General features: G+C 52.7%; 7 protein-coding genes across 7 annotated transcripts; 3 read left to right on the top strand and 4 right to left on the bottom strand.

The window, feature by feature from the left end:
• Window positions 1–42: 42 nt before the first annotated feature.
• BP01DRAFT_357491 (tRNA (uracil(54)-C(5))-methyltransferase) lies at window positions 43–2,242 on the top strand. Its single transcript, XM_025575209.1, has one exon. It carries the CDS (start codon window positions 148–150, stop codon window positions 1,942–1,944), a length of 1,797 nt encoding a protein of 598 aa, XP_025430495.1. The 5' UTR covers window positions 43–147; the 3' UTR covers window positions 1,945–2,242.
• Window positions 2,203–4,187, bottom strand: BP01DRAFT_320784 (actin-related protein 3). Its single transcript, XM_025572709.1, has 4 exons — window positions 3,946–4,187; window positions 3,851–3,873; window positions 3,412–3,776; window positions 2,203–3,337 (listed from the first exon to the last, which is right to left on the bottom strand). Exons 1-4 carry the CDS (start codon window positions 3,978–3,980, stop codon window positions 2,438–2,440), a joined length of 1,323 nt encoding a protein of 440 aa, XP_025430496.1. The 5' UTR covers window positions 3,981–4,187; the 3' UTR covers window positions 2,203–2,437.
• A 614-nt stretch (window positions 4,188–4,801) lies between these two features.
• Window positions 4,802–7,080, top strand: BP01DRAFT_67578 (threonine aspartase 1). The gene is made up of 6 exons (XM_025580014.1): window positions 4,802–4,985; window positions 5,043–5,262; window positions 5,324–5,523; window positions 5,586–6,476; window positions 6,527–6,636; window positions 6,689–7,080. Exons 2-6 carry the CDS (start codon window positions 5,153–5,155, stop codon window positions 6,812–6,814), a joined length of 1,437 nt encoding a protein of 478 aa, XP_025430497.1. The 5' UTR covers window positions 4,802–4,985; window positions 5,043–5,152; the 3' UTR covers window positions 6,815–7,080.
• Window positions 7,081–7,345: 265 nt separating this feature from the next.
• BP01DRAFT_298352 (TFIIH/NER complex subunit TFB4) lies at window positions 7,346–8,579 on the bottom strand (the record flags this gene model as incomplete). Its single annotated transcript, XM_025571910.1, has 2 exons — window positions 7,346–8,472; window positions 8,534–8,579. 2 exons carry the CDS (start codon window positions 8,577–8,579, stop codon window positions 7,346–7,348), a joined length of 1,173 nt encoding a protein of 390 aa, XP_025430498.1.
• Window positions 8,580–10,147: 1,568 nt separating this feature from the next.
• BP01DRAFT_320793 (putative short-chain dehydrogenase/reductase) lies at window positions 10,148–11,326 on the top strand (the record flags this gene model as incomplete). The annotated part of the gene is made up of 3 exons (XM_025572710.1): window positions 10,148–10,190; window positions 10,309–11,084; window positions 11,146–11,326. 3 exons carry the CDS (start codon window positions 10,148–10,150, stop codon window positions 11,206–11,208), a joined length of 882 nt encoding a protein of 293 aa, XP_025430499.1. The 3' UTR covers window positions 11,209–11,326.
• A 47-nt stretch (window positions 11,327–11,373) lies between these two features.
• On the bottom strand, window positions 11,374–15,675 carry BP01DRAFT_67621 (glycerophosphocholine phosphodiesterase). The gene is made up of 4 exons (XM_025580015.1): window positions 15,108–15,675; window positions 12,233–15,046; window positions 11,782–12,182; window positions 11,374–11,732 (listed from the first exon to the last, which is right to left on the bottom strand). The coding sequence occupies exons 1-4, from the start codon at window positions 15,241–15,243 to the stop codon at window positions 11,514–11,516; spliced, it is 3,570 nt and encodes a 1,189-aa protein (XP_025430500.1). The 5' UTR covers window positions 15,244–15,675; the 3' UTR covers window positions 11,374–11,513.
• A 5,448-nt stretch (window positions 15,676–21,123) lies between these two features.
• On the bottom strand, window positions 21,124–24,189 carry BP01DRAFT_67675 (UNC45-central domain-containing protein). Its single transcript, XM_025580016.1, has 2 exons — window positions 23,893–24,189; window positions 21,124–23,771 (listed from the first exon to the last, which is right to left on the bottom strand). The coding sequence occupies exons 1-2, from the start codon at window positions 23,971–23,973 to the stop codon at window positions 21,354–21,356; spliced, it is 2,499 nt and encodes an 832-aa protein (XP_025430501.1). The 5' UTR covers window positions 23,974–24,189; the 3' UTR covers window positions 21,124–21,353.
• Window positions 24,190–24,623: the final 434 nt, after the last annotated feature.

The following is a 24,623-nucleotide window of genomic DNA, read 5'->3' on the forward strand; positions in this document are numbered from 1 at the left end:
TCCTGCTCACTCAACTTTTTCTAACTTCCTTTCCCCAACTTTCGACATTCTTTAATTTCTCCCTCCTTCGCTCTTCCCCCGCGCTCCAACCGTGCTTCAATTTACGGTCAGTCTTGCTGAACGGCGCGGGTTCCCAGCGTTCATCAAATGTTTGCATTGCGGTCATTGCGCCTGTTTTCTCAAAGACTCCCCTCGAGATTGTCCCTCCAGACTCCCCCCCGCCTGGTCCACACTCGTCCACATCCAGATATCGATCAGCGATTGAGCGCTGTCGTTCGAAACATGCAGAACGCACCCAAGAAGCCCGCCAACCCGCCCAAGCGGCGCAAGCAGCTCCGCAATGAGAAGCTCAAAGGCTTCGACGAGGTCCTCCAGGCCGATATCGATGCGCTTCTCCGCAAACACAAGCCCGAAACCGAGGTCGAATACCTGACGCCTCAAGAGCCCGCCTTGCCCGAGCTCTTCTCCGAGATTGAAGTCCAAGTCGCCGAGATTTCGTCCACGGGGGATGGTCTGGCCTTGTCGGAGAAGCAGGACCATGTCTACGTGGTGCCCTTCAGCGTCCCCGGAGACAAAGTGCTGATCAAGGTTGTGCGCCATTTCGCCTCTCTCCAATACACTCTCGCCGACTTCATCAAGGTCGTCGAACCCGGCCCCCAGCGCAACGACGCCGGCATCGGCTGCCAGTACTTCGGGAAGTGCTCGGGCTGCCAGCTCCAGATGATGTCCTACGAGGACCAACTGGCGCACAAGAAGCGCATTGTCGAGAAAGCCTACGCCAACTTCTCCGGCCTCATTCCCGAGCTGATCCCCGCCATCGGCGACACCTTCCCCTCTCCACTGCAATACGGTTACCGCACCAAGCTCACGCCGCACTTCGCCGCTCCCCCCGGCAGTGGCCGCGGCCGTCGCAACAAGGACTCGGGCGTGCGACACACCGAGGTCCCGCCCATCGGCTTCACCTACAAGAACCGGCGCACCGACCTCGACATTGAAGATTGCCCGCTGGGCACCGAGATCGTGCGCCAGGGCCTCAAGAGCGAGCGCAAGCGCGTGGCCGAGCGTCTCTCCACGTACAGCCAGGGCGCGACGCTCCTGCTGCGCGAATCCACCTCGCGCATCCCCAAGGGCGACCAGGCCGCCGCCGCGAAGACCGAGTGGCCGCGCACCGACGACCTCAACCATATCAACGACTACTCCGCCGACCTCATCCGCAACGAGACCGACACCTACACCGAAGAGAAACGCTGCGTGACCAACCCCAACGCCACGACGGTCGAATACGTCGACAACTACGTCTTCACCAACAAAGCCGGCGCCTTCTTCCAAAACAACAACTCCATCCTCACCGGCTTCACCGACTACATCCGCCAACACGCCCTCGCACCACCTCCTTCCACTAACCCCTCCTCCTCCACCTCCACCTCCACCCCCAATGATCCATCCACCCAACCAATCAAATACCTCCTAGACGCCTACTCCGGCTCCGGCCTCTTCACCATCACCCTCTCCCCGCTCTTCAAATCCAGCCTCGGCGTCGACGTCGCCGGCGACTCCATCCTGTCCGCCCGCCAGAACGCCCGCGCCAACGCCCTCCCCAACACCGGCTTCGCCGCCGCTGACGCCGCCGTCCTCTTCAAGGACGTCCCCTACCCCGCCGACCAGACCCTGCTCGTCATCGACCCGCCCCGCAAGGGGTGCAGCGACGACTTCCTCCGCCAGCTGCTCGCCTACGGCCCCAAGCGCGTCGTCTACGTCTCCTGTAATGTCCACACCCAGGCCCGCGACGTCGGCGTCATGGTCCAGGGCAGCCCCGTCCATAAGATCCGGTACGAAATTGAGAGCATAAGGGGCTTTGACTTCTTTCCGCAGACGGGGCATGTTGAGGGTGTGGCGGTGTTGAATCGCGTGGCGATTCCGGAGGGGGAAGGGGAGTCGGCTTAGTTTGGTTTGGTTTGATTGGTCAACGCTGAGGGATTGAGGGTTGGGTGGTGAATATGGCTGTTGTATGGTGAGGTGAGTCGAGGTGAAGTGTGGATGAGTGTTGGATTTTACTATTTACCTGTGCTTGATGTATACATATTACGTGCTTATTGGCGTTGTGGGGCCGGGGTATTCCAAAAATAGTGCCGTGTTTACGTTTCAGACTGGGTTACTTCGGCTGTGATGTGGGTTGGTTACGTCGGGGACTGTCAAGTAACTATCTTAACGTTGATTGCCTCTACATTGCATCCATATTATATACATCGAGTGTGGGAGTGACGCACAGGTGAGTCTTGCAGTTTGAGATCGTGCATGCCAGCGTCTCGGACCGGTTGATTCACTTATAACAGCCTTTGTTTTGTGGTCACAATCATGAAGATAGAAGAGAAGACTATGGACAGAGCAAAACAAGGCACGATATCTCACACGCCAATCAGACTCCAAAAAAAACCATCTATGCGCTGCCGGGTCCACCCAGAAGAGCGAACCGACGGACAATGCTGGGGCCGATCTCGTCGTACTCGGCCTTGGTGTGGCAGTAGCTGCGGAACTCGGGCGTTTGACCCAACAAGCTACCGCCGAACCATGGGCCGTGGCGCTGTCGCTTGTGTGTGACGACAGCCACGTCCAGACCGCCACTGCGCGCGCCGCCGCTGCGAGCCTCCGAGGCGCGGATGCGAGCGTCTACCAAGTGGCGGATGTCACGCTGTAGGCGACGGCCGAAGTCCTTGTACAGAGTGGACCCACCAGACAGCACGATGTTCTTGTAGAGACCTCTGCGGACGTCGATGGGGGATGACTGGATTACGCCGTCGACAACGTTGGGCAAGGGAGTCAGAAAGTCGGATGAGTAGATCTCCGGGTTGAAGAAGATCTCGGGGGCCAGGAAGCGCTCGTAGCCGACGTCGATGCTCACGCTGCGGCCGTTGGGCGAGGTCACGGTGTGCTTGAGGAAGCGGTCGGGCTCGCGGTCGTAGCGCGCAAACTCCTTGACAATGTCGGGGCACACGTAGCAGTATTCCTCCTTGACCTTCTCGGCGGTCTTCAAGCTGCTATCCGGCTCGCCTCGGTCTCGGAGCAGGCTCTGGACGAAGTAAGTGATATCGCGACCGGCGATGGGAATGCTCTTGATCGATGATCCAATGACGTAGCCCTCTGCGACGGGAATAACATGCGTAACACCATCACCAGAGTCGATGACCGTTCCGGTAAGCGATCGATCGGTGACCTTCGAGGAGGTCCACGAGGCAGCCAGGGCCAGCACGGCTTGGACGGCGATGTAAAGACCGGCGCAATTGAACGACTCGAACATGATCTCGGCGGTGTTTTCACGGTTCTCAGGAGGGTTCAAGGGCTGGTAGAAGGAGATCATCCGTTAGTAAACCATTCTTTAAATCCGCAATAGCACCGGGTTAGATTGTAGCGTACGGGTTCGGTGAGAAGGAAGTAGTGGTCTTCCGGTTCCACGCGCAGGTACTTGAAGATGGAATTGGACCAGAATCGCTCCATGTGGTCCCAGTTTTCGATCTGACCATGGCGGATGGGGTAGTTGATCGCATAACCGGGGCCATTGGCCGCTGCCAGAGCTTCGTCGCCAATGAAGTAGTCCAAGTCCTCCGTACCACGCTTCGCGGACAAGTGCGAGCTTGCCCCACCACCACCACCGGCCAGGAACGATGGCTTATTCGCAACCGGAGGCCGGCCGGGGGCGGAACCTGCAGCACTTCCGGCGCCAGCTTTGGTAGCAATTGCGGTGGGAAAGACGAAGGACGGCGAGTCGTTACCGGCGAAACCTGGTGACTTGTCAGCCTAGAGCTCCGTGGGGGTAGGCAGTCAAGATAACTGGAGTCCGAGTGTTGGAGCTTACCAAGCTTGGAGTAACCAGTTCCGCTGAGCAAAGAAACACATAATCAGCTACTGCGAAATCGTTCAGCGAGCAAAGGAGGTGGTTGGGCGACTTACTTGTCCATGACAACGGCCGGAGTTTGGGAGGCCATGACGGATGATGTGGAGTACACGCACTCCCCCTTACTATCAGGTCGCGGAAGGTAGGCGTCGGGGGTGAAGGGAATTGACGGATTAGGTGAATGGAAGAATCAAAAGCAAGCGAAAGGCTGACCCGCGAGAGAGAATATCGCAAAGGGGGGAAGGGCGAGGGAAATGAGAGAGGGGTGGAATAGTCGGAGAGAGAGATTGGGGGGGGGGTGTGGACTTGAATGGAGGGGAGGTGGAGGGAACGGATCGGAGGCGGGCAACACACTCTGGATACTCTCCGTCATGTGCGCGGCACGTGTTAGGCCTGACAACTCCGTCGCCGCCATTTATGGAGTAGTCACTCAACTATCTATAAGTTGGTTATAGCAGTGCATCTTCCAGTATGTCTCCTTCTTCTGTTTTGCAAGAACAACCTCAATTGTGTCGTGTCGTGGAATAAACAAACCTGACCTAAAAAAATATGGAGCTCCAGATGGAATTGCCTGCCAAGAGGGCAACTGCATTGAACTGCAACTGCAACTTATTTTGAAATCTGGTGTATTAAAGGAAGGACCCCGTGCTGGGATTGATTCTTCACATCATCACCGTTGATCATGTCTTCTACGATCTGCATCTCTTCAACTGTCCTATACACCTCCTAAACTCCTCCATCTATCAGTACCGACTTCTTATTCTTTTGTCTGGTGGTGGCATGTTGTCTGCTATTGTTCGTATACCTTACCAAATCTGTGGTGTATATTTATAGAGACAGGTTGTGGTTCCTGTGGCTGCGATTCTCCCCCTCACCACTCTGCGGCTGTGCCTTGTTCAGCGGCTGCAATTGCATTCACCTGTTCTGCTGCGAATTCAAGCGGATACTCTGACTGTAGCGGCCAATTGCACCATATACTTGCTTAGTCGCACGGTGAGGATCAGAACACGCTCAGGTCTGGGAAAACGCCGTGTTCCTCTTCACATCTTCCACTCCCTAAGCACTTCGTCTTTGAAGCTACCAATTCCAGTATCCAGTCAGTTGATTATTGCAGTCTGCTCTAAACATCTCGACCACTAACTTGGTGCTGCAGCCGAAGTGAGCCAACAACCACCCACCTATCTGTTGAGTCCTCCCTGCTCAGGCAAACCTATCACGAAGCCGAGTCTTGTCCGAGAGTTCTTCTCGCGGCATCTGCGTCTGATGATGTGTGCCAACAAAGGTGGTGGAGGCGTTGCCACCATCTATGTCCATGCCGGCGCTGGCTTCCATAGTGTTGTCAATGAGCATTTACACCTGCAGGCATGCGAGAAGTGAGTCTACCTAGCCTGCTTCCGTGCTTCATTCGGTAATGGGAGGTTCTAAATCGAGCAGGGCCGCGCGCTCAGGAATGGCCATTCTACGAAACGGTGGAACAGCTGTCGAGGCGGTCGAAATGGCCATCATGTTCCTGGAGGATGCAGAAATCACCAACTCTGGCTACGGCAGTAATTTGACAATCGACGGTGAAGTCGAATGTGATGCTACCATTGTCAATCACCTCGGACGAAGCGGCGCAGTTGGAGCTGTGTCCCGTAAGTATTCCTTTCAGCCGGAAAGAATGACTGGTGGACCATTCAACTAAGTCCCACTGTAGAAGTCAAGAATCCCATCCAAGTGGCACGGAGCATCCTGAACACATCATCACAGCCACTATCCTTGGCCCGTGTTCCCCCTAATTTTCTGGTTGGACGGGGTGCCAGAGACTTTGCCTACGACCAGGGACTAGTGGTATTGCCCCCTGATGCTCTGATCGCTCCGAGTGCGAAAGAAAGATGGCGTCGCTGGCAGCAGGAGCTACAAGCTGCGGAGCACAAGGAACGGAACAAGCTGGGCAACTACATCCCCTACCAGGCCTGTTATCGCCGTCCTGTTGCGGTGAACCCGGCCTCATTGGCCAATTCGTCCAGTCCTCGTCTTCCCCCCTCGGCTGCACCCAACGCTGTTGTTCCCGGCTACTCGGAGCCTACAGACCCACGTTTGACCTGCACCACTGTCGCGCTAGCGGCACCAGCCCGCACACTTTCTGATACCTCTGCACTTAAGGATGGCAGATACGTGGACGGAGTGTCTGGCGCATCCGCTATGGATGTTGATGGTTCGTCTGAAGCCTCAGCCACTCAAGGCTGGGACGAGATGAAATACGACGCCATTAGTGATACGGTTGGGGCCATCGCTGTCGATAGTTGGGGCAACATAGCCGCAGGTTCATCCTCTGGTGGTATTGGGATGAAGCATTCTGGCCGTATCGGACCTGCGGCACTTGTTGGTATTGGCACAGATGTGATCCCTGCCGATCCCAGCGATCCTGAGATGACTAGTGTCGCAACCGTAACTTCGGGGACAGGTGAGCATATTGCTACAACCATGGCCGCTCATACGTGTGCGATGCGCATTTACTACAGTCAAAAGAAACACCCCGACGGCACATTCGAAGAGGTTTCTGAAGAGGAGGCAATGAGCTCAATGATCGGCTCTGACTTTATGGGTATTTACCCTCGAGGCTTTCTACCTGAATTAGCTGACGTACATGTCCAGGCCATCCCGGCGTCCGTGGAAGTAACTGCCAGGCAGCTATTGGCATCATGGCAGTCAAGAAGACAACGCACGGCATCTACCTCTACTTTGGCCACAATACAGATTCATTCGTAAGCTTGATCGACCGTGGACTGGTTCCAGGGGCTATACTGAGTACATCAGGTGATCTCTTCCATGAGCAGCGAGGATAAACAGCCTGTGTGTGTCATGTCCCGCAACAACGGCAACGGTAGCATTGCTCAGGGTGGCCGCGCTACTCACAACAAACCGGCATCGCCAGCGAAGTGATGGGCAAGGTTGAACCTGCCTTCGCCGATAAATCCGCGCAAATCTGGCACTGCGCTCCGAGTTGAAGTTGACCAGTTTCCAGAGTAAGTATTTATTGGTCTACCCTTGAACCTGCTATTATGATTTCGACGTTGTGATTTACCTAACGGATCCTTAGAGATGACCGACGATTCCTCGGCCCAAACTTCATTTTCCGGCCAATGCTTCCTATTTAGCCGAGCCCGGGCGAAGGTAGGGATCATTCTCACTGAAAGCTCATCCACCAGGAGGCAGATCAGGAAATATGGTATGGCTGGCGCCAAGCACTGCTTGCATCATCCATTGATGGATTGAAATGTGTCAAATAAGCTGGCGATAAGAGGTGGAGAACCGAGGGTATCCGTTTCCTATGTACTTCCACAAGCCTAAGAGGCCACGAATAATACAGTAATGCCAAAGGATGGGTTCCTAAATATGCACCTTGTATGACCGATCGGAGTAGCGAGAACGGCATGACCACCGCAGTGGACAGACACAGCCGCTTGATCCCCCTCACGGACCAGGCGTGGGTGTCGGGGTGGGCGTCGCCGAGGGCGCATTGGCACCAGCACGCACCTTCTTCTTTTTCTTCTTGCGCGCCACAACCGCCGGCTTGGCGCCGTAGTCTCCCATCTCCAGCGTCGAGCCACACGTCAGACACTCGCCCTTCTCCAGTGGCTCGCAGAAGATACTCAGACAGATGGAGCACACGAACCCGATATCCACCACCCGACGATGACAGAAACACGCCGCGCGGAAATCGACATCCACGCGCGTGGGCAGGATCAGATGACGGCGGGACCGCTGGTCCGGCAAGAACGCCATCATCAGGTACTGCAGCAGGCCCTTGGGCTCGGCGAGGGCCATGTACACCCCCTTGGTGGCGTCGGCGGCCTGCTGCAAGAACACGGCGTCGCCGCTGAGCTTGCACACGTCGATGGGGATATGCAGGCGCTGACAGGCGAAGATGGCGTTCATTATGGGGATATACTGGTGGGCAGAGCCCGTGGCGCTACTGACGGAGAGGATGAGGATCCGCGACTGCAAGCCTGAATCTGTTGTTGATCGTGTGACTTCAGCACTACCACCACCACCACCAGTTGTGCTACCTGCACCACCACCAGCAGTAGCCGCATTTGGATCTGTCTCCCCGCCATGCGCCTCAGCCCACGCAATCGTCCGCCGATTAATATGACTGAGCGCTAACGTCAACGCCCCCGCCATCAACGTGGAATTCGTCGCCTCCAGATCCTTCGGGGTGGTGGTCGCCAGGAGATCATGCAAATTCTGGGTAATCTGCTCCTCGACGATTCGGAACGGCCGGTATTTGTTCATTTCGTTGGCCGGGGGTGGACGGTTGGTGGTGGTCCGCTGCTGCTGCATGGGCGTGTCGCCATCGCTGTCGGTGGGTTTCTTTGTGGGGGGGTTCGCGACCGGGTACAGCCATCTGGCTTCTTGGGTGTGCGAGGCGACGACGGCGACTTCGTTGGCGTAGTTGCAGGCGAGGTGGGCGTTCAGGAAGACGAGGATGTTGGCGACGGCGGTCGAGAGCGGGAGGGCGGTTGCGGAGGGTTGGCTGAGTTGGGCCCAGGCGTGGGGATTGGTGTCGAGGATAACGGTTAGGAGAGAGGGGGGGCGGTCTGCATTTCAATTAGTTGGGTGCTTGTAAATTGAGAGATCTGGAGATCAGGGGAGGTGTACCGTGGGCACTCGATGAATAGTGCTCTGTTGCGTCGATGGTGTTCATGTTGACAGGTTGGGTTGAGTTCGACTCGGGTTTATGGAGGTGAACTCCAGGGGAGTGAGTGATGTGGAGGACTCTAGTACTCAATGGGCGGAAGGATTCATGGTAACGCAAGTGAAAGGCAGTACAGTGTCGGATCGTCCGGTGTGAAGCACAGAAACCATACGGAGAGGAGGAGTATAAAGCATGGAGGATAGGATAAAGATAAGGCGGAGGAAATGGCTACACCGCCTCAGTCACCGCTTACACAATTGGGCTGGGCAAAGATGGCGAGTTACTTGCCTCATCGGGAATAGTGTCTGTTGACTGTATACTTGGGTAGAGGTGGAATCTATACACGCCTTTCCATATCCGAACGCCCTGTCAACTGGATTGAACTTGAAGTGTTTTAATCCTAGACTCATCAGGAATATCATATCTACTTCACATCTCAAAGAGCAAACGAATCGTTGCGCTGAGCATTCTCAACTATGGTTCCCGGAGAGCCAGCATTGTCATGAGGATATGGAGCTGGAAGTGTGCCCCTCTCAGGTCTTTCCTTACGCAAGAAAGAGCAAATCGAGGATATGCTAAGCTGGGCTCAAAGTAATTCCGAGAAAGTAATTCTGAGCCTGTCTCATTCATCAAAGACATCTACGACTGGAGCTGAGACGCTCATATCATCACCCACCATCATAGCCCACTCACCCAAAATGAACAGCCAACTCAAAGACACGCCATCCTACTGCGCCTAGAAGGCCACGAAGTGCACATCGGAGGCGAGGAGAGGGTCTCCTCCTCACGCGCGAAATCTCCGAGCACCTCGTCTACGAAACCCCACGAGCGAAAAGTCGTCTGCCATGCGCATCGCGTCCTCTCGACAATACCGAGAGTTGCCGTGAAAACGAGAGTTGTCGTGAAAATGCACCTCCAGTAGGTAAGTGAGCCAGGGCCTATACCCATCATATGTAAGCCCTTCCCCCCCCCGGTGGTGGGGGTAAGGAATACAGTATCCGAAACTGATTATTATGGCTCGAAGGCTGTCACTTCCGTATACGGAGCTGGGGTTCGACCCTCAGACAGCTGCAGAGTGCGCGGTTCGTAGTATTTTTCTGAGATGAGATTGATGCCCATAAAAATTTCGAGGACGCTTTGGGGGGAGTTTGGGCATGGGATTTGGCACAATATGTAATGTGAATTGCAATCGGTCTAGCTAGCAATACCTTGACAGCCTCGGTGGATTTGCTCTTGATGGGTTTGAGATTTCTTCACCTTTTTCCATCACTACAAATGAGACTGAGAGTGTGAACGTTAATCTTAGCTTCTTTCGCTTGATTGAAGCAAGAGTACAACGCATTAGTACCGAAGTAAAACCACCAGCCAAAAAAAAATAGAGCAATGATATCATTTCAACCGGGGCTGTTCCTTTCCCGAGCATGTGACATTGGCATTCTCCCCTCTAAATTCAGTTACTTCCCTGCTACTTTCAGCATCGTACCTTTTAAACATGATTTGAACAAAATAAAAATAAACTTGGAGGGTATACTTCCTATACTTCTAGAGATCTCACAAACAGTCTCCGTCTATAGATCATGGCTTTCACCAATAGACTAGCAATACTTCCCGGAGGTCTAGGTAGGTCATAAAATATACTGTACAAATCCTCTCTAGTATCTCCTTCTCCATCCCCACTGCCACTACCAAACTCACTTCTCATCTCAATCACCATGAAATGTTAATGAACAGAATGTAGGCGGCTTAGGCACCAGCATCGGCCAAAAGCTCCGCCAGCAAGGCGCCCGCCTAGCCATCCTCTACGCCCCCTTCGAGGCCGCCCGGCGCGACCAGCTCCTCGAGGCTGGGTACGGGCACCGGGACGGGGACGCCAACACCCACCCGGACATCCACACCTACGAATGCGACATTACCTCGCCTGACTCGGTGCAGGCGGCGTTTACGAAGCTGGAGGCAGAGTTGGTGACGAGGGTATCCTCTCCCAGCAGTACGAGTACGACACAAAGACCACCACCCACCTTTCCAAGTATCCTGATCAATACGGCCGGGTATGTCTCCCTGAGTGACATGGAGGCTACGCCGCCGGAGGAGACGGTGAAACATCTTACGACCAATGTGTTGGGGCCGATGCTGTGCGCGCAGGCGTTTGCGCGGCTGTATTTCAAACGAGCGGCGGCGACGGCGGGGGGTGCTGGAGGGTTAGACGTCTCGTCGTCACCACCGCCAGGGAGGATTGTGAATCTCGCGTCCCAGGCGGCTCATGTGGCTTTACCGCGCCACGGGGCATATTGTGCCTCCAAAGCGGCACTGTTGGGGCTGACGCGGAGCATGGCGTCTGAGTGGGCAGGGCGGGGCATCACAGCCAATTCGGTGTCCCCCACCGTGGCGTGGACGGAGCTGGGCAAAAAGGCCTGGGGGGAGACATCCGTCAAGGAGGCCTTCCTGAAATCTATCCCAACGGGCAAGTTTGCTCTGCCGGAGGAGGTGGCGGACGCGGTGCTGTTTCTGTGCCAGGTAAGTAGCCGAGTGTCAAAACTTGTCTGCGGGTGGTTAGTCGTAACTGATGGCTTGAAAGGACTCGAGCGGGATGATAAATGGCGCCGATGTCAGGGTCGATGGGGGGTTCACTATCCGGTGATGGTTTCCGTATCAATTGCTGGCTGAGGGGGGTTTCTACAGGTGCTGGGGTGGTCGCAAAAGGGCAGGCTCATCGGATCCAGAACGGTTTATCGCTAATTCGTGCCAGCTGGACCGCGGTAGGAGTATCTAACAAGCTATGAAAGCTTACTACTACCCACTATCCGTCCACAAAGGACAAACCTAAACGATGATCGAGTTCTAGATGGGATGGAGATCCCACGTGCAATCTATGTGTAATTAATCGGGCGAAATGTCCAGCTGGCCGCTTGTTGAACCATCACCGGAAGCTGCTCAGATGAGTGCCTACGGCTTCACGTGAAGACGGTTGTCCTTCTCCTCCGTCTGTTCCAGCACGGGAATTGAGATCGAGTCTTTGAGTGCCCTGGCTGTAGGCTGCGCCAGAGGGCTGGGTTGCGGTGAGACTCCCGGCGTCCCGCGTTTGCTTTCATGTTCAGTGAGTCCTTTTCGAATGGCAAGGACTGAGTCCACAATCACCGCATCGATTCCCTCGGCAACTTGCAGCTATGAAACGGTTAGAGAAGACACTCAATCTACGCAGCCAGGGGCTTACTTTGACATTGGCCGGGTCGTTGTTGATGGCTCCATAGGACACACACACCAACCCAGATTCCTTCACCACTCGGACGAGCCGAGGACACAGAACAAGAGCCTCGGCCTGCGAGACAACGCCGAGCAGGTTCCATCGGGATGCGAAGCGAACCGCTTCCTGTAGACTACTAGCACGGATATCGCCAACAGGAGATGCTCCGGAGTCCGACAGGAAAAGCACTGGAATGGACGGTTGCTTGAAGGAAAGCAGCAAGCACACGTCCGGGTTGAAGCTGGAGAAGATCATGTTGCGTCCCTGGCCTAGATCATAGACCTTGGTAAGGACAGTGTCCACGAATGAATTCAGCTCCACCGCATAAGTGTCCATTTCTTCCTCCTCGCTCTCGTGGAGCATGGGATACTCTGCAACCTTGGTCAGATCGTCCTTGAACTACTCTCGATGGGATACTCACTCAGCTCGATGTTGAATCCAACGGATTGAGGTAGTTTCTTGAACAGTTCCTCCAAGGTGGCGAAAGGAGCTTGGATGTGGTTGCCACGGCTGTTGCCTTTAAAGCCCTTCTTTTTGAAGTCACGGGTATGCTTGATTTTCTCGTTCATCTCAGACGGATCATATTCTGAACCACCGACGGACATCGACCGCGGGCGAGTATTGAAGTAGTTGTCTTTGCCTAGCACGTCTGGCGTTTGCGGCGGTGAACCAGGCCGACGGGCAGGTTTGTTGTCTCCTAGTTGAAGGAACTGTTCCAGAGTGAGGGTGTGGACCGGGGCGTCAATTCCCGTCTCGCTGACAAGAAAATCATGGTAAATAACAGGCACGTGGTCTTTTGTCAGCTGGACGTCGAATTCCACGTAGGAAGCACCCAGGTTTGCAGCGGCGATGAAAGACTGTACGGTATTCTCGCCGAGCTGTAATGAGTTGCGGCTGGCAAAGTTCTTACCCAAGCCACGGTGCCCAATCACCATAGTGGAACTCATACTTTTCCAGTACGTTCTGTCCCCCGTGATTGTCATGTTAGGATGCTTGAACGGCGTGATGATCAGAAAATTGAACGTGACGGAGCCAATCACTTCCAGTGTATTCGCTGCAACGATAGGAACTGTGGAGTCGCCCTTGAGGTTGATGCGATGAGAACCAAGAGTGGGCTTGATACTCGAGAGCAAAGCAACTCCTCGTCCCACAATCTTGTCCTTAGAGCCAGCGTAAGTTGGGACTAGATCGAACAAGAGCCGGACCTTCGAAGCATCCTTAGCATGGAAAACGATGGGTTCGGTGGAAATATTGTCTTGGACAGGAAGATCGATTATCTCAGGCTCCCCACGAGCCCCGCTGGCGGAAACGACGATCGAGAGGGCCGTGTCTAGCTGGGTGGAGTGAGCGCTCTCTAGAGGAATCCGGTCGAGATTGACAGCCTCAAGAGAGCTGCGCATGTCCATAGTGCCCAGACTGACCAGAATCATCGACTCATCAGTGAGATACCGATGACCGAAGGTCTTGATAGGCTCTGCGGTGCGCAGTGGGGAGCTACTGGCAGGCGCATTGGACCGCCTGTCAGCCAAAGAAGACGGCGGAGGAGATGGTGGAGCAGACGAGACAGTTGGCACGGGGATGACAGGCTCCGCTTCGCTGATCTCAGGCGGCGGCGTGACCTTTGCGAGACAACGAGCAATATCGAGATGACCTCTAAGAGCGGCATGCTCCTTTGCAGTCCAACCGGATGAGTCCAGCCTTTCAAGTTCAGCGCCTGCTTCAATTAACAATTCTACAACACGCAAGGCTCCGTCCACACAAGCAATGAACAGCGGCGTCCAGCCATACGTCTTCTCAGCGAGCTCAGTGTCAGCCTTCTGGTCCGCGTTCCCCTGTAGCAGGATCTCCGCGCACAGATCATGCCCAAAGCGAGCGGCCACATGGAGTGCAGTTTCGCCGTGATCGTCCTGGTAATTGATGTCCACACCGGCCTCGACCAAGAGCCGCACGATATCAACAAAGTTCGCTTTGGTTGCCAGAGCCAGCACAGCACTCGAGCGCGACACTTGTTTGCGGATTTTCGCTTTGTCTTTATTGGCTCCGTGCCAGTTTTCCGATTCGAGAAGACAATTAGTAGTCAAGGGATGGCCACCCACGACACTCAAATGCAGCGGAGCCCAGCCATCATTGTCTTGCCAACGTGGGCCATCGATGCCCTCGTTGACGTCAAACATATCCCACGCCTGCAGGTGCTCGATGATTACTTCGCACACAACCTTGAACCCATATTGCGCTGCATAGTGAAGCGGAGTACGCCCGGAGATATCTTTCGCAAGCAAGGCCTTGCGCTGGGAAGGCTGAAGCTGATCAAGTATATGCTGCAACAGTGACACCGGCGGATCAGATCTTTCCAAATGTTGAGGGAAATCTTCCTCTTTTACCACCGAGCGAGGCGCTTGCAGAGTGGGCAAGGCAGCAGGGGTAATATAGTTCGACGTTTCCAGAGGGAAGTCAAGGACCAAAGAAGCAGACTGTTCCGAATCACTGGTGGACTGTGCGCGACCAATAGAGATCACAAGCCGATGAATACAGTTACGCTTGTTGATATCATCCTCCTCATCGAGCGTGTCCATGCGATTAAGTAGCACTGTAATGCATGCGTTCGCGCGATAATAGATAGATCGCTGAAGGAGGCTCTGGAGAACTTTGAGATAGATGTGCTCTCCTGAGTCGTCAGCAGCTGTCTTTAAGGACTCAAGTAACTCCAGTAGAACATGTGTATCGTTCTTCCGCAACGCTTCATCAACAGCTTGCAGCATACTGGCTGGCAGATTCAGATGAGGCCGCGATCGGCCCGCTTTGAATGACAGAGACGAGTGCGTTGAGCTGGCATCATCGTTACTTTTCTGTTCCCCAAGGACGGACAAGCGGTCATTAATCTTCTTCAGAGCAGTGGTGATTTCCGGATTCGAGGCGAAGGGAAGCGGGTCCACCTTCGTCTCCAGATATTTTTGTTGCGTCTGAACGCCGACTTTTTTGTCCAGCTTCTTGGTGATCTTGATGAAGCCTCGACGATTGACTTCTCCATACCACTGCAGTTTGCGCCATTGGCCACGTAGCTCGAGCAATGCCGCCAACAAGTCCTCCACTTCTTCCGTGTCCAGGCGCTGGCGGCCATCCAGTGACGGGCCATATCGCTCTTCCAATATCTTCATACGGCGCGCGAAGTCAGCGTATTTTTTGTTGTAGAAGTAGTCAACATCTTCGAGGTTCCGGTCGAGAGCGTAGAAAAATCCTGAATGCCGAGTCAACAAGGTGCATTTCGTCTGATACAAAGAGAATAAACCCGAACTTACCTGCAAGATCAGCCTCGTGTCCCGATTTTACGTTCTCCGCCGCTGCTTTGATGAGCTTTTTCAAGTCCTTATAATGAATGTAGTTTGCGCTCCATTCCGGAACCACATTGCGGGGTAAGTTGCGTCCGAATTTCATTTTCGAGAGGTATTAAGTAGCGGAGGGTTCGAATTGTTGGCCCGAGGAGAGAGGGTGGGATATAAATCTCTAGGATTGAGGATGCGTTTGTGACCAAGGATCTTAACACAGCTGACGAAATGATGATCAAATCTAGAGGTGGATCTGGGGCAGACAAGAGAGGAAAGACAGGTCGGACTTCGAGCACAAAGCCATCCGTTAGTTTATCGCAGAGTCATGGCTGTAAGATAGAGGGGATAGTGGGAATACCCTGAATAGTCGTATACTGAGAGATTTCGGGGGTTTGAAGATTGAAGAGAAGAAAGAGAGAGCCACGGGTCATATACAGTCGGGAATCCTTGGGACCAAGCGACAAAGGAAAGGGACCGAGCTATCAGCACGTGCGAGAGTCGGCCAAGAGCCCCAAGACATATGATCGAACAAAAATATCAACTGCTAACCCCGAGTGGGGACCATAGGAATCCACTTCGACGTAAGAAGCAGAGGAATTCCGGGGCGGAATGACCATTGAACGCGGGCGGCTGGATCTGCTGCACGCCGGACGCTCCCTGATTTGCTCGCAACTTCTCCGCAGAAGATTGGTTCGGCCCAGCACTGAGTTTGAGAGTCTGTGAGGAATGAGGATCTGATGAGTTTCCGCTCCTGGATCTGTTTGGATAACAGGTCAAATAGCGGTGGCTCAGTGCTGAGCAGTGAATGATTTGACTTGGCTCTGGTTCTGACTTGGGAGGGTTCGCCTGTTGCTTGAAAAAAGGGGCCGTTGTCCTGTCTTTAAAATCTAAATTTCACACCAGGTGTTAGCCTGCCAATAGCGCAGTGAATCCTTGCCCCGGTTCATAAATTAAGCCTTCTAGATCTAGACTGTTATTGAATGGGCGGGGTTTCTGATAACCAGAGGTGATGATAGGTGAAGAGAATCATCCGGTGACCCGCTGCTTCCCCGGCTGGACTCTGGCGGATTCGAGAAGCAGAAATCATTCTGGTGGGATATTTTCCCTCGCAGCGGTGATCACCGATTCCCCTCACTGTCACCTCCCTCTGATTTGTTGCCAGATGCGTTCGGGAGGAGGAGGGGTAAAGAAGGATCTTCGTGGCCGAGTGCTGTCCATTCGGAGTTCGAAGGAGTCTATTAACCATTTTAGTATCAAGCGTGTGATTGCATAGTTCCAGATACAGTAGAACGAGGTGATAAGCTCCCAGCCGGAGCATAAGGCATGATTCTCTAGTGGTTCAATTTGAGATTGTGTTGCAGATCAGGGAATATCGTCACTGTCTGGATAGGATGGGGGGACTGTCCCCGTCAAGTCAGATGACCTTCCATGCTGCAGGTTTACTGTACTGTGCTCTACTCACTAATTTGAGATGCATATTCCTTACTTCAGTCTTGACTGTAACTTCATGATGCCTTGATTCTCCACGCTTCTCATGAACACACTTCAGAACCCAACAGAGGCATCTTGATCGCCTGACCTCGGGGTGTCTTGGGACTAGAGGACTTAATCTTGAATACTACGCACTTCCACTTGTCACGGGGACTCTTTCTACACAAGCTGACCTACAGCAAGGATCTTAATACAAGCGAAACAGGACAACATGGCCTGGCTATGGTCTGTTTCTAGCTTTCGAGGTTATCAAGAAACTGGGATTATCTGTCCACCATCGTATCTTATATCTTCTGCCAACCTCCGATGGTCCAGTTGCTGCTCATTCACTACTCAAATTAGTTGATCTCGCCAGCCTCGATGTCTAAGTCATGTCCAAATGGAAGACCATCGCTGGATTTGGGCTTTGCATACTTAATATCAGAGAAATACAGGCCTTGGTGAAGTAAGCTCAAGTGTTTGATTGCGAACAACAAAGCCTTTCGCTGGGAGAAGTCCGGATCAATGCTTGTCACTCTGTGGAGCAGGTACCTTCTCAGCGTGTGAGAGCCGCAATTCAAGACGAATTGAGGCCATGTCCGTTCCCATGCCCCGAGTTCTTGTTAGCTAAGGGCTAGTCGGGCCCTGCTGTCTAATGAATGATGGTTGTCAAATCAGAATATCGACAGCGTCGTTAGTGACATGAGATATGTCCACCTATCATGGCTCAGACACCGACGAGAGCACACTGCATCTCTGAAAACACCCTTCTTCAGTCCTAGAAGCTTTAGTAGCAACATATTACCCCTAGCTAGTCCCGTCGAATCATGTGCTTAAGATGCACGATCCCTCTCGTGTTCGAACAGAAGCATTACTATGCAGTACGTTGGTCTCCACGTTCTGCCGACAATGATTTAGAGTGTTCACTGGCTTGACTGAGAAGGAGGCAGCGGCGCGGCACCTGCTAGGGTAAGTGAGCCAACTGCGCGAGTTAGCTTGGCAGTTATAAAGTGTCAGTGAAGAACGTCGACAGGAGTGGGCCGGTGGTCCAGCTCCGATCGGTCCTGATCATGCTATCCAATTATACAGATGTAACACTATCAACGACTAGCTCCAACGCCAATTCAGTTGCGCATAACCTAGCGTCATTTTCGTGAAGAATTTGGCCAGAGGCAAGCGGCAACCCCCTTCTCACTAACTAGGCGCATTCTTACTCAACGTTGGCACAGCTGTCGACTCTCATCATGCCGTCATTCATCACGATACCTCGGTATGAGGTGAGGTGACGATGTTGCAGTTGAAGACACAGCGGCTGCGGGGGTAGAACCTCACGATGTCACCCTGCCGCATGCTTGTAACTCCTGTGACCGGAGTTGCGAGGCTACTGCACATAACGACTGGACTGCAGGCCCATTGATAGAGACTCGACCATTGAATCCTCATATATAGCTCAGAGTATGTGGTCCAAAGCAGCTACCAAACACATGAGTCAGATAGTAGCGTAGAGACTCAACCTGGTCACTTGATTCATGAGGTATGCTTGCCCTTGGTGTAGAATAGACTAGACGCATGACCTTAGTCTTGCAGAGAAAGCCCGGCAAGTGCTCTGAATGCTACCCAAGGAACAAATACGAGTCAAGCCATAAAGATAGGCAAGATCCTTCTTTGTGCTCTCATTTGCGCGCTCGGTTGTGTTCTGTAGTGAAGGCCCAACTCGAAGATGTGCATACATGAGAAAGTGAATGCTTGTCAGAAAGATAGCGGCACTGGTTCCGCACTGTACCTGTATAGCTTTAGTTGAGGTAAACTGTGCTTACATGACCTTGACAGATAAGTTGTAGTTGTCGAGCCATCATGTATACACAATATGACGTCGGTGTTCTAGCCGCAACGACGGGGCTCCATGCCGCTAAGGCTGTTTAGTTGCTGAGGCAAATGAGCCTGACAACTGAGCCTGGTTTTTTTTTTATTGTGTAAACACTCGGGGTGATATACGGGATGGTAGAATGATTGCGTAAATCAAGGAGAGAATTAGGCTCGATAGCACTGCATGAGTCAGTCTGTGCCGAATATAATTCACTTTCAGAGCTTACTGCCTTGAAGTCTGTTTCGAGGAAGGAATAAGCTTAGGGGAGTCCACGGAGTGAGTAGTCCTCTCTCGGTGACAGCAAGCTCAGTAGGATAGTGTTTCTCCGTACCTTCGCCATTATGTGAGATCTTGTTTTCGACAGGAGGTTCGAAGTTTGCTGACCTTCGGCAAGGATTCTCAAACCACAACAATCCTTTGTTTAGCTCGTCTGCCCCGCTGGTAGTAATGCGGGGGTGAGAGAAGTTGACCGCCTTCACAGCCGTGTCAAACACGATCTATGTGACTATCACATCCCACCTTTCACCTAGTACTGTGCCTCCAATATCAGCCATTGCGATATTAGCTGCAGCAGTATCCGAGGACATCTCCACATCAGCAAGAGGGTAAGCTCTACCAGCATAATCAGTTACCTTTGCTTTCACTGACAAAATCCACAAAGGTCAACATCGCCTTCATTCAACTGCAACTCTGTATTCAGCCTCACCCACAATGGCAACTTGAAGAAGCCATCGCAATTGGCGCCGTTATCAATACGAACATCATGGCAGAATCAGACCCAGCAATGCAACATCACTCCAAGCCCATTCTACTCAGGATTGCGTGACCCCGCAGCTGGTGTACTCCGTGCCCTCGACTGTCAGACGGACCTGTTTTCCTACAGTATAAAGACGGGCTGATTTCGTGTCATCAGAATGCCATTTTACAGACAAGATCCCGACATTGGATTTCAACTTTCTCCTAATTTTTACGATTTCTGCCATTACACTTCTAATTTCTCTTCCGCTGTACAGAATCGACAAGATCTTCGCAGCCGACAATGAAGCACTCCATGACCTTGGGCTTGGCGGCTTGCTTGGTGACTGGTGCCATTGCGCTCCCAGCAATTGGCGCTGACGCAGTCTCTTCAACTCATGGTACTACTGACTGAAAGCGCGGCGAGGACACCATTGGAGGTACCAGCGACTGAAGTGCAGCGAGCATATCACCGGCGGAACCAGCGACTGATAACGCCGCGACTATGTACATCCTCGACTCTGCCCTCTGAGCCCACTTGACTTGAACGCCCAACAAGGACAAGAAGTAAGCTCAATTCGAACAATGGCTCAAAGATGGACTTACCTGTCCAGGTTCCGGTATCGATTGCATGATTGCACCACAGAGTCAGAGCCATGTTACCCACCCATTAAACAAACAGTCCTGTACCAGCAAGAAATTTCCAGGCGAAAGGCAGAGCAAATCACCGATACCGGAAACACGCAAATGAATACCCCAAACAGCCGAGCATGAAGACAAAACACTCAGCAGTAAACTTCTATCATGGCTGAATCAAAAATGCAGAAGACGGAATCACCCAAACATCCTCCCCCTCTTTGTAGACCTACCATTGTAGTCCTCTTTATCACGACAACCCCAGCCATAATCCTTTCAAAGCACCCCATTAATGCAAATGCAAAAGCCCAATCCACTGCAGTACGGTCATTTTCACCACAAACAAACAACAGTCATTCTTTATAGTATCAGCAAATGTGCAAATAAGCCCACCTCCCCCCTATTTCACTTCTTCCATAAGCTGAAACCCTATAAACTCCCCAAGAAGTTAAATCCCACATAGAAAAATATTCGTATCCAGTAGATCACAAAAAACCGCGCCTTAAACTCCCACAACAACCCCAAAGGGCGGCCGGCAGGGGGTTAACGTTAAGGTCGATGTGTGGTGTGGGTTGGTTGTGTTTGCATGCGCGATTTTTCGACCACCACCACCAACACCGCCGTGCTTGAAAATGCCCGTTAGTTAACCCTACCGTTTCGATTTCGCTCAAAACCCCTACTGCCCCCTTTCATCACCCAGTTTTTCTTACGCTCTTCTCTCTCTCGCGACCCTTTTCACAAACGGATTACTTCAGGTGCGGTGAATCGCTCTGCAAGTTCTTTTCTCTTACTAGAGCATCTGAATGGGCGAACCAGATCGACCTTGAACCTATGCCCCTGCAAGAGAGATCCATATCTGAGAAACGAAACGAAGGAAAGACCAAGAAGCCTGGAGTTTCGTCTTCTTGTCTCATTAAGAAGCAGGGAATGAACCCAGACATTCCCACCTTGTTCACCAGGTCTCTCCCTACTCTCTTGCTATCTCCACTGTGGTCTCCCCACATCCATTGCCGGCCCCGTCCACCCCCGCACTCTGCTCGGTTACTCCGCATCAAGCCTTCACCTTCTCCGCCAATTACTGGATTGATATTTAACCCCTTGATCCGACTACGTTCATCTCATCAATAATACACCTCGTCGAGAATGTCATTCAATAAAAGGTATCAAGCTCATGTTGACTTCAAGAAAAGAGCACATCATTCTGGTCTATGGCGGACTCGAAAGGGGACAAATCCACTCGAATTTCCCTGACGCGTTGAGAAAATTCAGCCACCGTTCCCCACGCTCATAGGACCAGCTATAATCGTTGAGATGAGAAACACACCATAACACCCAAAGTCTCACAGGCTGATTATAAACGCCGCAAAGAACCACACAACCTAACCGAACACCAGACCCTTCACGCAAGCTTCAAACCCGCAAACTCACAACGCTTTATCGAGCACAAAAGGTATGAAACACCGAGACTGACTAGAAAATAACATAGAAGCCTCGTTATAGAGACAAAAGACCTAGGCCACCAAGGGCTTGAGGGCTTCGACACCAATCTGCAGGACAGCAGGGTTCTTGGTCTTCTTCAGCAAATTCTTCATGATTTCAATGCCATCATTCTGCTTAATGGCTTCTTTGGCCCGGCGACAGACGTCACCAGTGGCAAGGCAGGTCATGTTTCTGATACAGGTCACACCGCGGTGAACAAGCCCGTCGTCTTCTTCTTGACAGAGACCAAGCAGCAATTGAACACCACGGGGCCGTTCCAGAACACCTGCGATGGCCGCATCAAACTCGGTCAACATGGCGAGGGCTCCACCCGCGGCACTTTGCGTTGCGAGGTCGTCAGTATCGGTCAGAGCCAACAAGATATGCAGACGTTGAGCAGCACGTTTCGAGCCATCCGCGAATTTTACCACACCCGCTTCGCAGGTCATCAAATTACAAACTAGCTCGCAAGCAGCGCGCTGTACCAGGAGACTGTTGGAGAGGAGGAGGTCTTCGATGACTGACCAAGCCTGGCGAACAATGGCGTCAGGGGCGGACTCATCTGGATGCGAGGCCAGATTAGTCAGAGCCAGCAAGCTCTCAAAGACAGGGAGCAAGTCCCGCGGTTGCTCTGTGGAAAGACTGGTTGTCTCGGGGATGGAGAGCAGCGCGGTCAGAGGTCGAATGGCAGACGTGATCTGAGGGAACCCGGAGCTTGGAAAAACGAGCGCGGGATTGACAGAGATTAGAATTCGCGCGAGCGCATGAGAAGCATTGCTAACAATCTCATTCGGAGTCGAGCCTTGCTTCACGGTCGACATATTGATCAACAACTTGACGGCGCCTTGTTGCGCTTGCTTTCCACGAGATTTCCGATCACTAGACAGAGAGAGGAGGATCTTGCTCATGAGAATCTGGACGGAGGGCAGGCTTGTCTTGACACAGTCAACCAGAAGAGGAATAATTCCCGCATCCACAAGTGCGGTGCAGCGGGCAATGACGTGCTGTTCATCGTCCAAGGGATCGGAACCCTTGCGAGCGTTTGGCGATGCTTCGGCATACGACTTCAGCTGCGATACCCTCTTTTGTTCCTCTGTCAGGTTGGGGAGGAATTGCGTGAGGTTCATGATGACCATGAAGCCACCATAGAGAACTGACGGCACGGTGGAATTCTCGTGCAGCACCCGAATGAGGTTCTGTACAAAAGTCGGATCCTTAGCAAGCTGCTCCTTCACGGCGGGCTTGACCGAAGCAAATGCCAATCCTTCAATCACATTAGCAATGCCTTCACCCTTATGCTTCGACATGGCGTCCTTGAATCGATCAACAAGCTCTGTGACCCGAGTGTCGTCGTCCTGGATCTTGCCATTGGTTTCGGAGGGTGCGACCTGCGCAGAGGTCCGAACCTTGGCCAGGATGACTGCTGCCAATTCAGAGCTTTGGTCACTGCCGTTGGTGAGAAGATGGGAAAGCCAGGTAGACAAATGCTTGAAGATCGCCTCACGGCAGGCCTTGTTGACGCAAGCAGCATTAAGGAGTTCCAAAAACGAGGTCTCAACTTTCTTGCTTTTGGCATCTCTGGAAGTCAAGGGAGCTAATGCAGCCAGGAAACTCTCCGAGAGAAACAGTGCTGCGGCAGTCTCCGGAATCACCGGGAAGACGGCGGCTGTTGCAGAGAAAGCCTCGATCAAGCCGTCACTGCGGCCCTTGATTACCTTCGTCGAGATGAGCTGGGAGAACCGATTCTGGCCAACCTCCTTAGAAACCTCCAGGTATTTAACGGTTGCCAACGTAGCCTGGCTCCTCCACTCAAGAGGGAGGCGAGAATCCAGGGACGAAAGGATCACGTCGAGACTCTCGTCATCCACTAGATCTTGCAATTTGGCCGCGTCGACAGCCAGCAGCCGCGCAATACCCTTCAGCGAGCGACCGTCCATATCGTGACCGGATTCCATAAGCTTGGCGATAAAAAGTTGGAAGAGCTCACGCTCACAGTGCAGACGGGCATCCTGCGATGGCCAAACGGAAGGATCTAGGACGACAGTGTCGAGGCAAACCGCAGCTGCATCGCCCCGTTCGTAAATGTCATCGAAGAAGGTGGTGACGGAAATCTGGAGCTGGTTGGAGAAGTGCTGGCGCACACTATTGCTCTGGCGAACCAGGCCGGAGATAATATCGTCCTGCAGCGAGGACAAGGCATGTGGGTGTTGCGCCAAGATAAATTTGACACATTCTAGTGCAACCTCCTCGGGCGGTTTGAGGCCGTCGGTGCGCAAGTAGAGGGCGGCATCTTTGCCCGCAGATTCGTCCTTCCCTGAACTATATCGTCGACAGAGGTCTAGGAGATGATGTCCATTTGCCTCCTCTTCTTGGATTTTGAGGAAAGCTTCTTTGACAGCTGGATGTTCGGGTGCTAGGGTGAGCGCTTCTCGAAGGTTCCGCGAAGCGGCCTGCAATCGATGACGAAGAGCCGTTAGCCATTTGAAGCGGTCGCAAAGCGCGGAATGCGCAACCACGAAGACCGGTCGGAAATAACTGTTGGGTGCTAAAAAGAAACCAAGTCGGGCATACCTCACGATGACCAGCATCTATCAATTCAACAGCCTCTCGAGTCAAATGTACAGCACGTTCTTCGCTCGTTGAGTGAACCATGTCAGGCCTGAAAAATAGACGAGGCGGGAGCGGGAGGATTGGTCTCAAGAAAGAACCAGGTCGGAGAACGGTTGAAAAAATTGAAAGAATAAATCGGAGGAGGGGACAGCGCAGGCTGATAAGGGAACAAAGCCACGGTCGGAGGGCAGGAAGGGAAGAGGGAAGAATGAGAAAGAGAGAAAGAGGGGAGAGGCGCGAGTCAAGCCAGGGGAAGTACAGGAGTGGTGGTGAAAAGTGGAGGAGAAGTGGAGATTGTTTTGCAGTAGTAGTGATGAGGGTTGGTTAGTTGGAGAGCTGTGTGTCAACCCGCAGTAGTAGAAGTACTGTGTAGTTGTGATAATGGTTGATGGTTGAGCAACAATGCGACGGGCGGAGATTCATCGGAGGGGGAAACCCTAGTAATAAGAGAGCGGTTCTATTGAGGTAATGATCTCAATAAGAACATGAGGGGGAGTGTAGTGGTAGTGGATGGTGATGGTGGAGGTGGTTGCAAGAAGAGTCAAAAGAGCTGCTGTGCTTATCTTTCTTTCCACTATTCTTTTTTCTCTTTTTTATGTTTGAGTTTTTTTTTTTTTTTTTTTTTTTTTTTTTTTTTTTTTCCTCCAAGGTTTTTTGTGGATTGCCTGGAGACTTTCAGTGGAGGAGGATAA

This window comes from Aspergillus saccharolyticus, assembly GCF_003184585.1.
Source record: "Aspergillus saccharolyticus JOP 1030-1 unplaced genomic scaffold BP01scaffold_19, whole genome shotgun sequence".
In the NCBI taxonomy this organism is placed as follows: Eukaryota; Fungi; Ascomycota; class Eurotiomycetes; order Eurotiales; family Aspergillaceae; genus Aspergillus; species Aspergillus saccharolyticus.

What these genes read in the sequence shown, in the direction of transcription:
- BP01DRAFT_320784 (XM_025572709.1), bottom strand. Translation starts at nt 3,980, where the DNA reads ATGGCCTCCCAAACTCCGGCCGTTGTCATGGACAA. An exon ending in CCGGCCGTTGTCATGGACAA is followed by an intron (nt 3,874 to 3,945) that starts GTAAGTCGCCCA and finishes TTCTTTGCTCAG; the next exon opens with CGGAACTGGTTACTCCAAGC. An exon ending in AACTGGTTACTCCAAGCTTG is followed by an intron (nt 3,777 to 3,850) that starts GTAAGCTCCAAC and finishes ACAAGTCACCAG; the next exon opens with GTTTCGCCGGTAACGACTCG.
- BP01DRAFT_357491 (XM_025575209.1), top strand. Translation starts at nt 148, where the DNA reads ATGTTTGCATTGCGGTCATTGCGCCTGTTTTCTCAAAGACTCCCCTCG.
- BP01DRAFT_67621 (XM_025580015.1), bottom strand. Translation starts at nt 15,243, where the DNA reads ATGAAATTCGGACGCAACTTACCCCGCAATGTGGTTCCGGAATGGAGC. An exon ending in ACACGAGGCTGATCTTGCAG is followed by an intron (nt 15,047 to 15,107) that starts GTAAGTTCGGGT and finishes CTCGGCATTCAG; the next exon opens with GATTTTTCTACGCTCTCGAC. An exon ending in TGGATTCAACATCGAGCTGA is followed by an intron (nt 12,183 to 12,232) that starts GTGAGTATCCCA and finishes CCAAGGTTGCAG; the next exon opens with AGTATCCCATGCTCCACGAG.
- BP01DRAFT_67675 (XM_025580016.1), bottom strand. Translation starts at nt 23,973, where the DNA reads ATGGTTCACTCAACGAGCGAAGAACGTGCTGTACATTTGACTCGAGAG. An exon ending in TAGATGCTGGTCATCGTGAG is followed by an intron (nt 23,772 to 23,892) that starts GTATGCCCGACT and finishes CATCGATTGCAG; the next exon opens with GCCGCTTCGCGGAACCTTCG.
- BP01DRAFT_67578 (XM_025580014.1), top strand. Translation starts at nt 5,153, where the DNA reads ATGATGTGTGCCAACAAAGGTGGTGGAGGCGTTGCCACCATCTATGTC. An exon ending in CGCAGTTGGAGCTGTGTCCC is followed by an intron (nt 5,524 to 5,585) that starts GTAAGTATTCCT and finishes GTCCCACTGTAG; the next exon opens with AAGTCAAGAATCCCATCCAA. An exon ending in GATCGGCTCTGACTTTATGG is followed by an intron (nt 6,477 to 6,526) that starts GTATTTACCCTC and finishes GTACATGTCCAG; the next exon opens with GCCATCCCGGCGTCCGTGGA.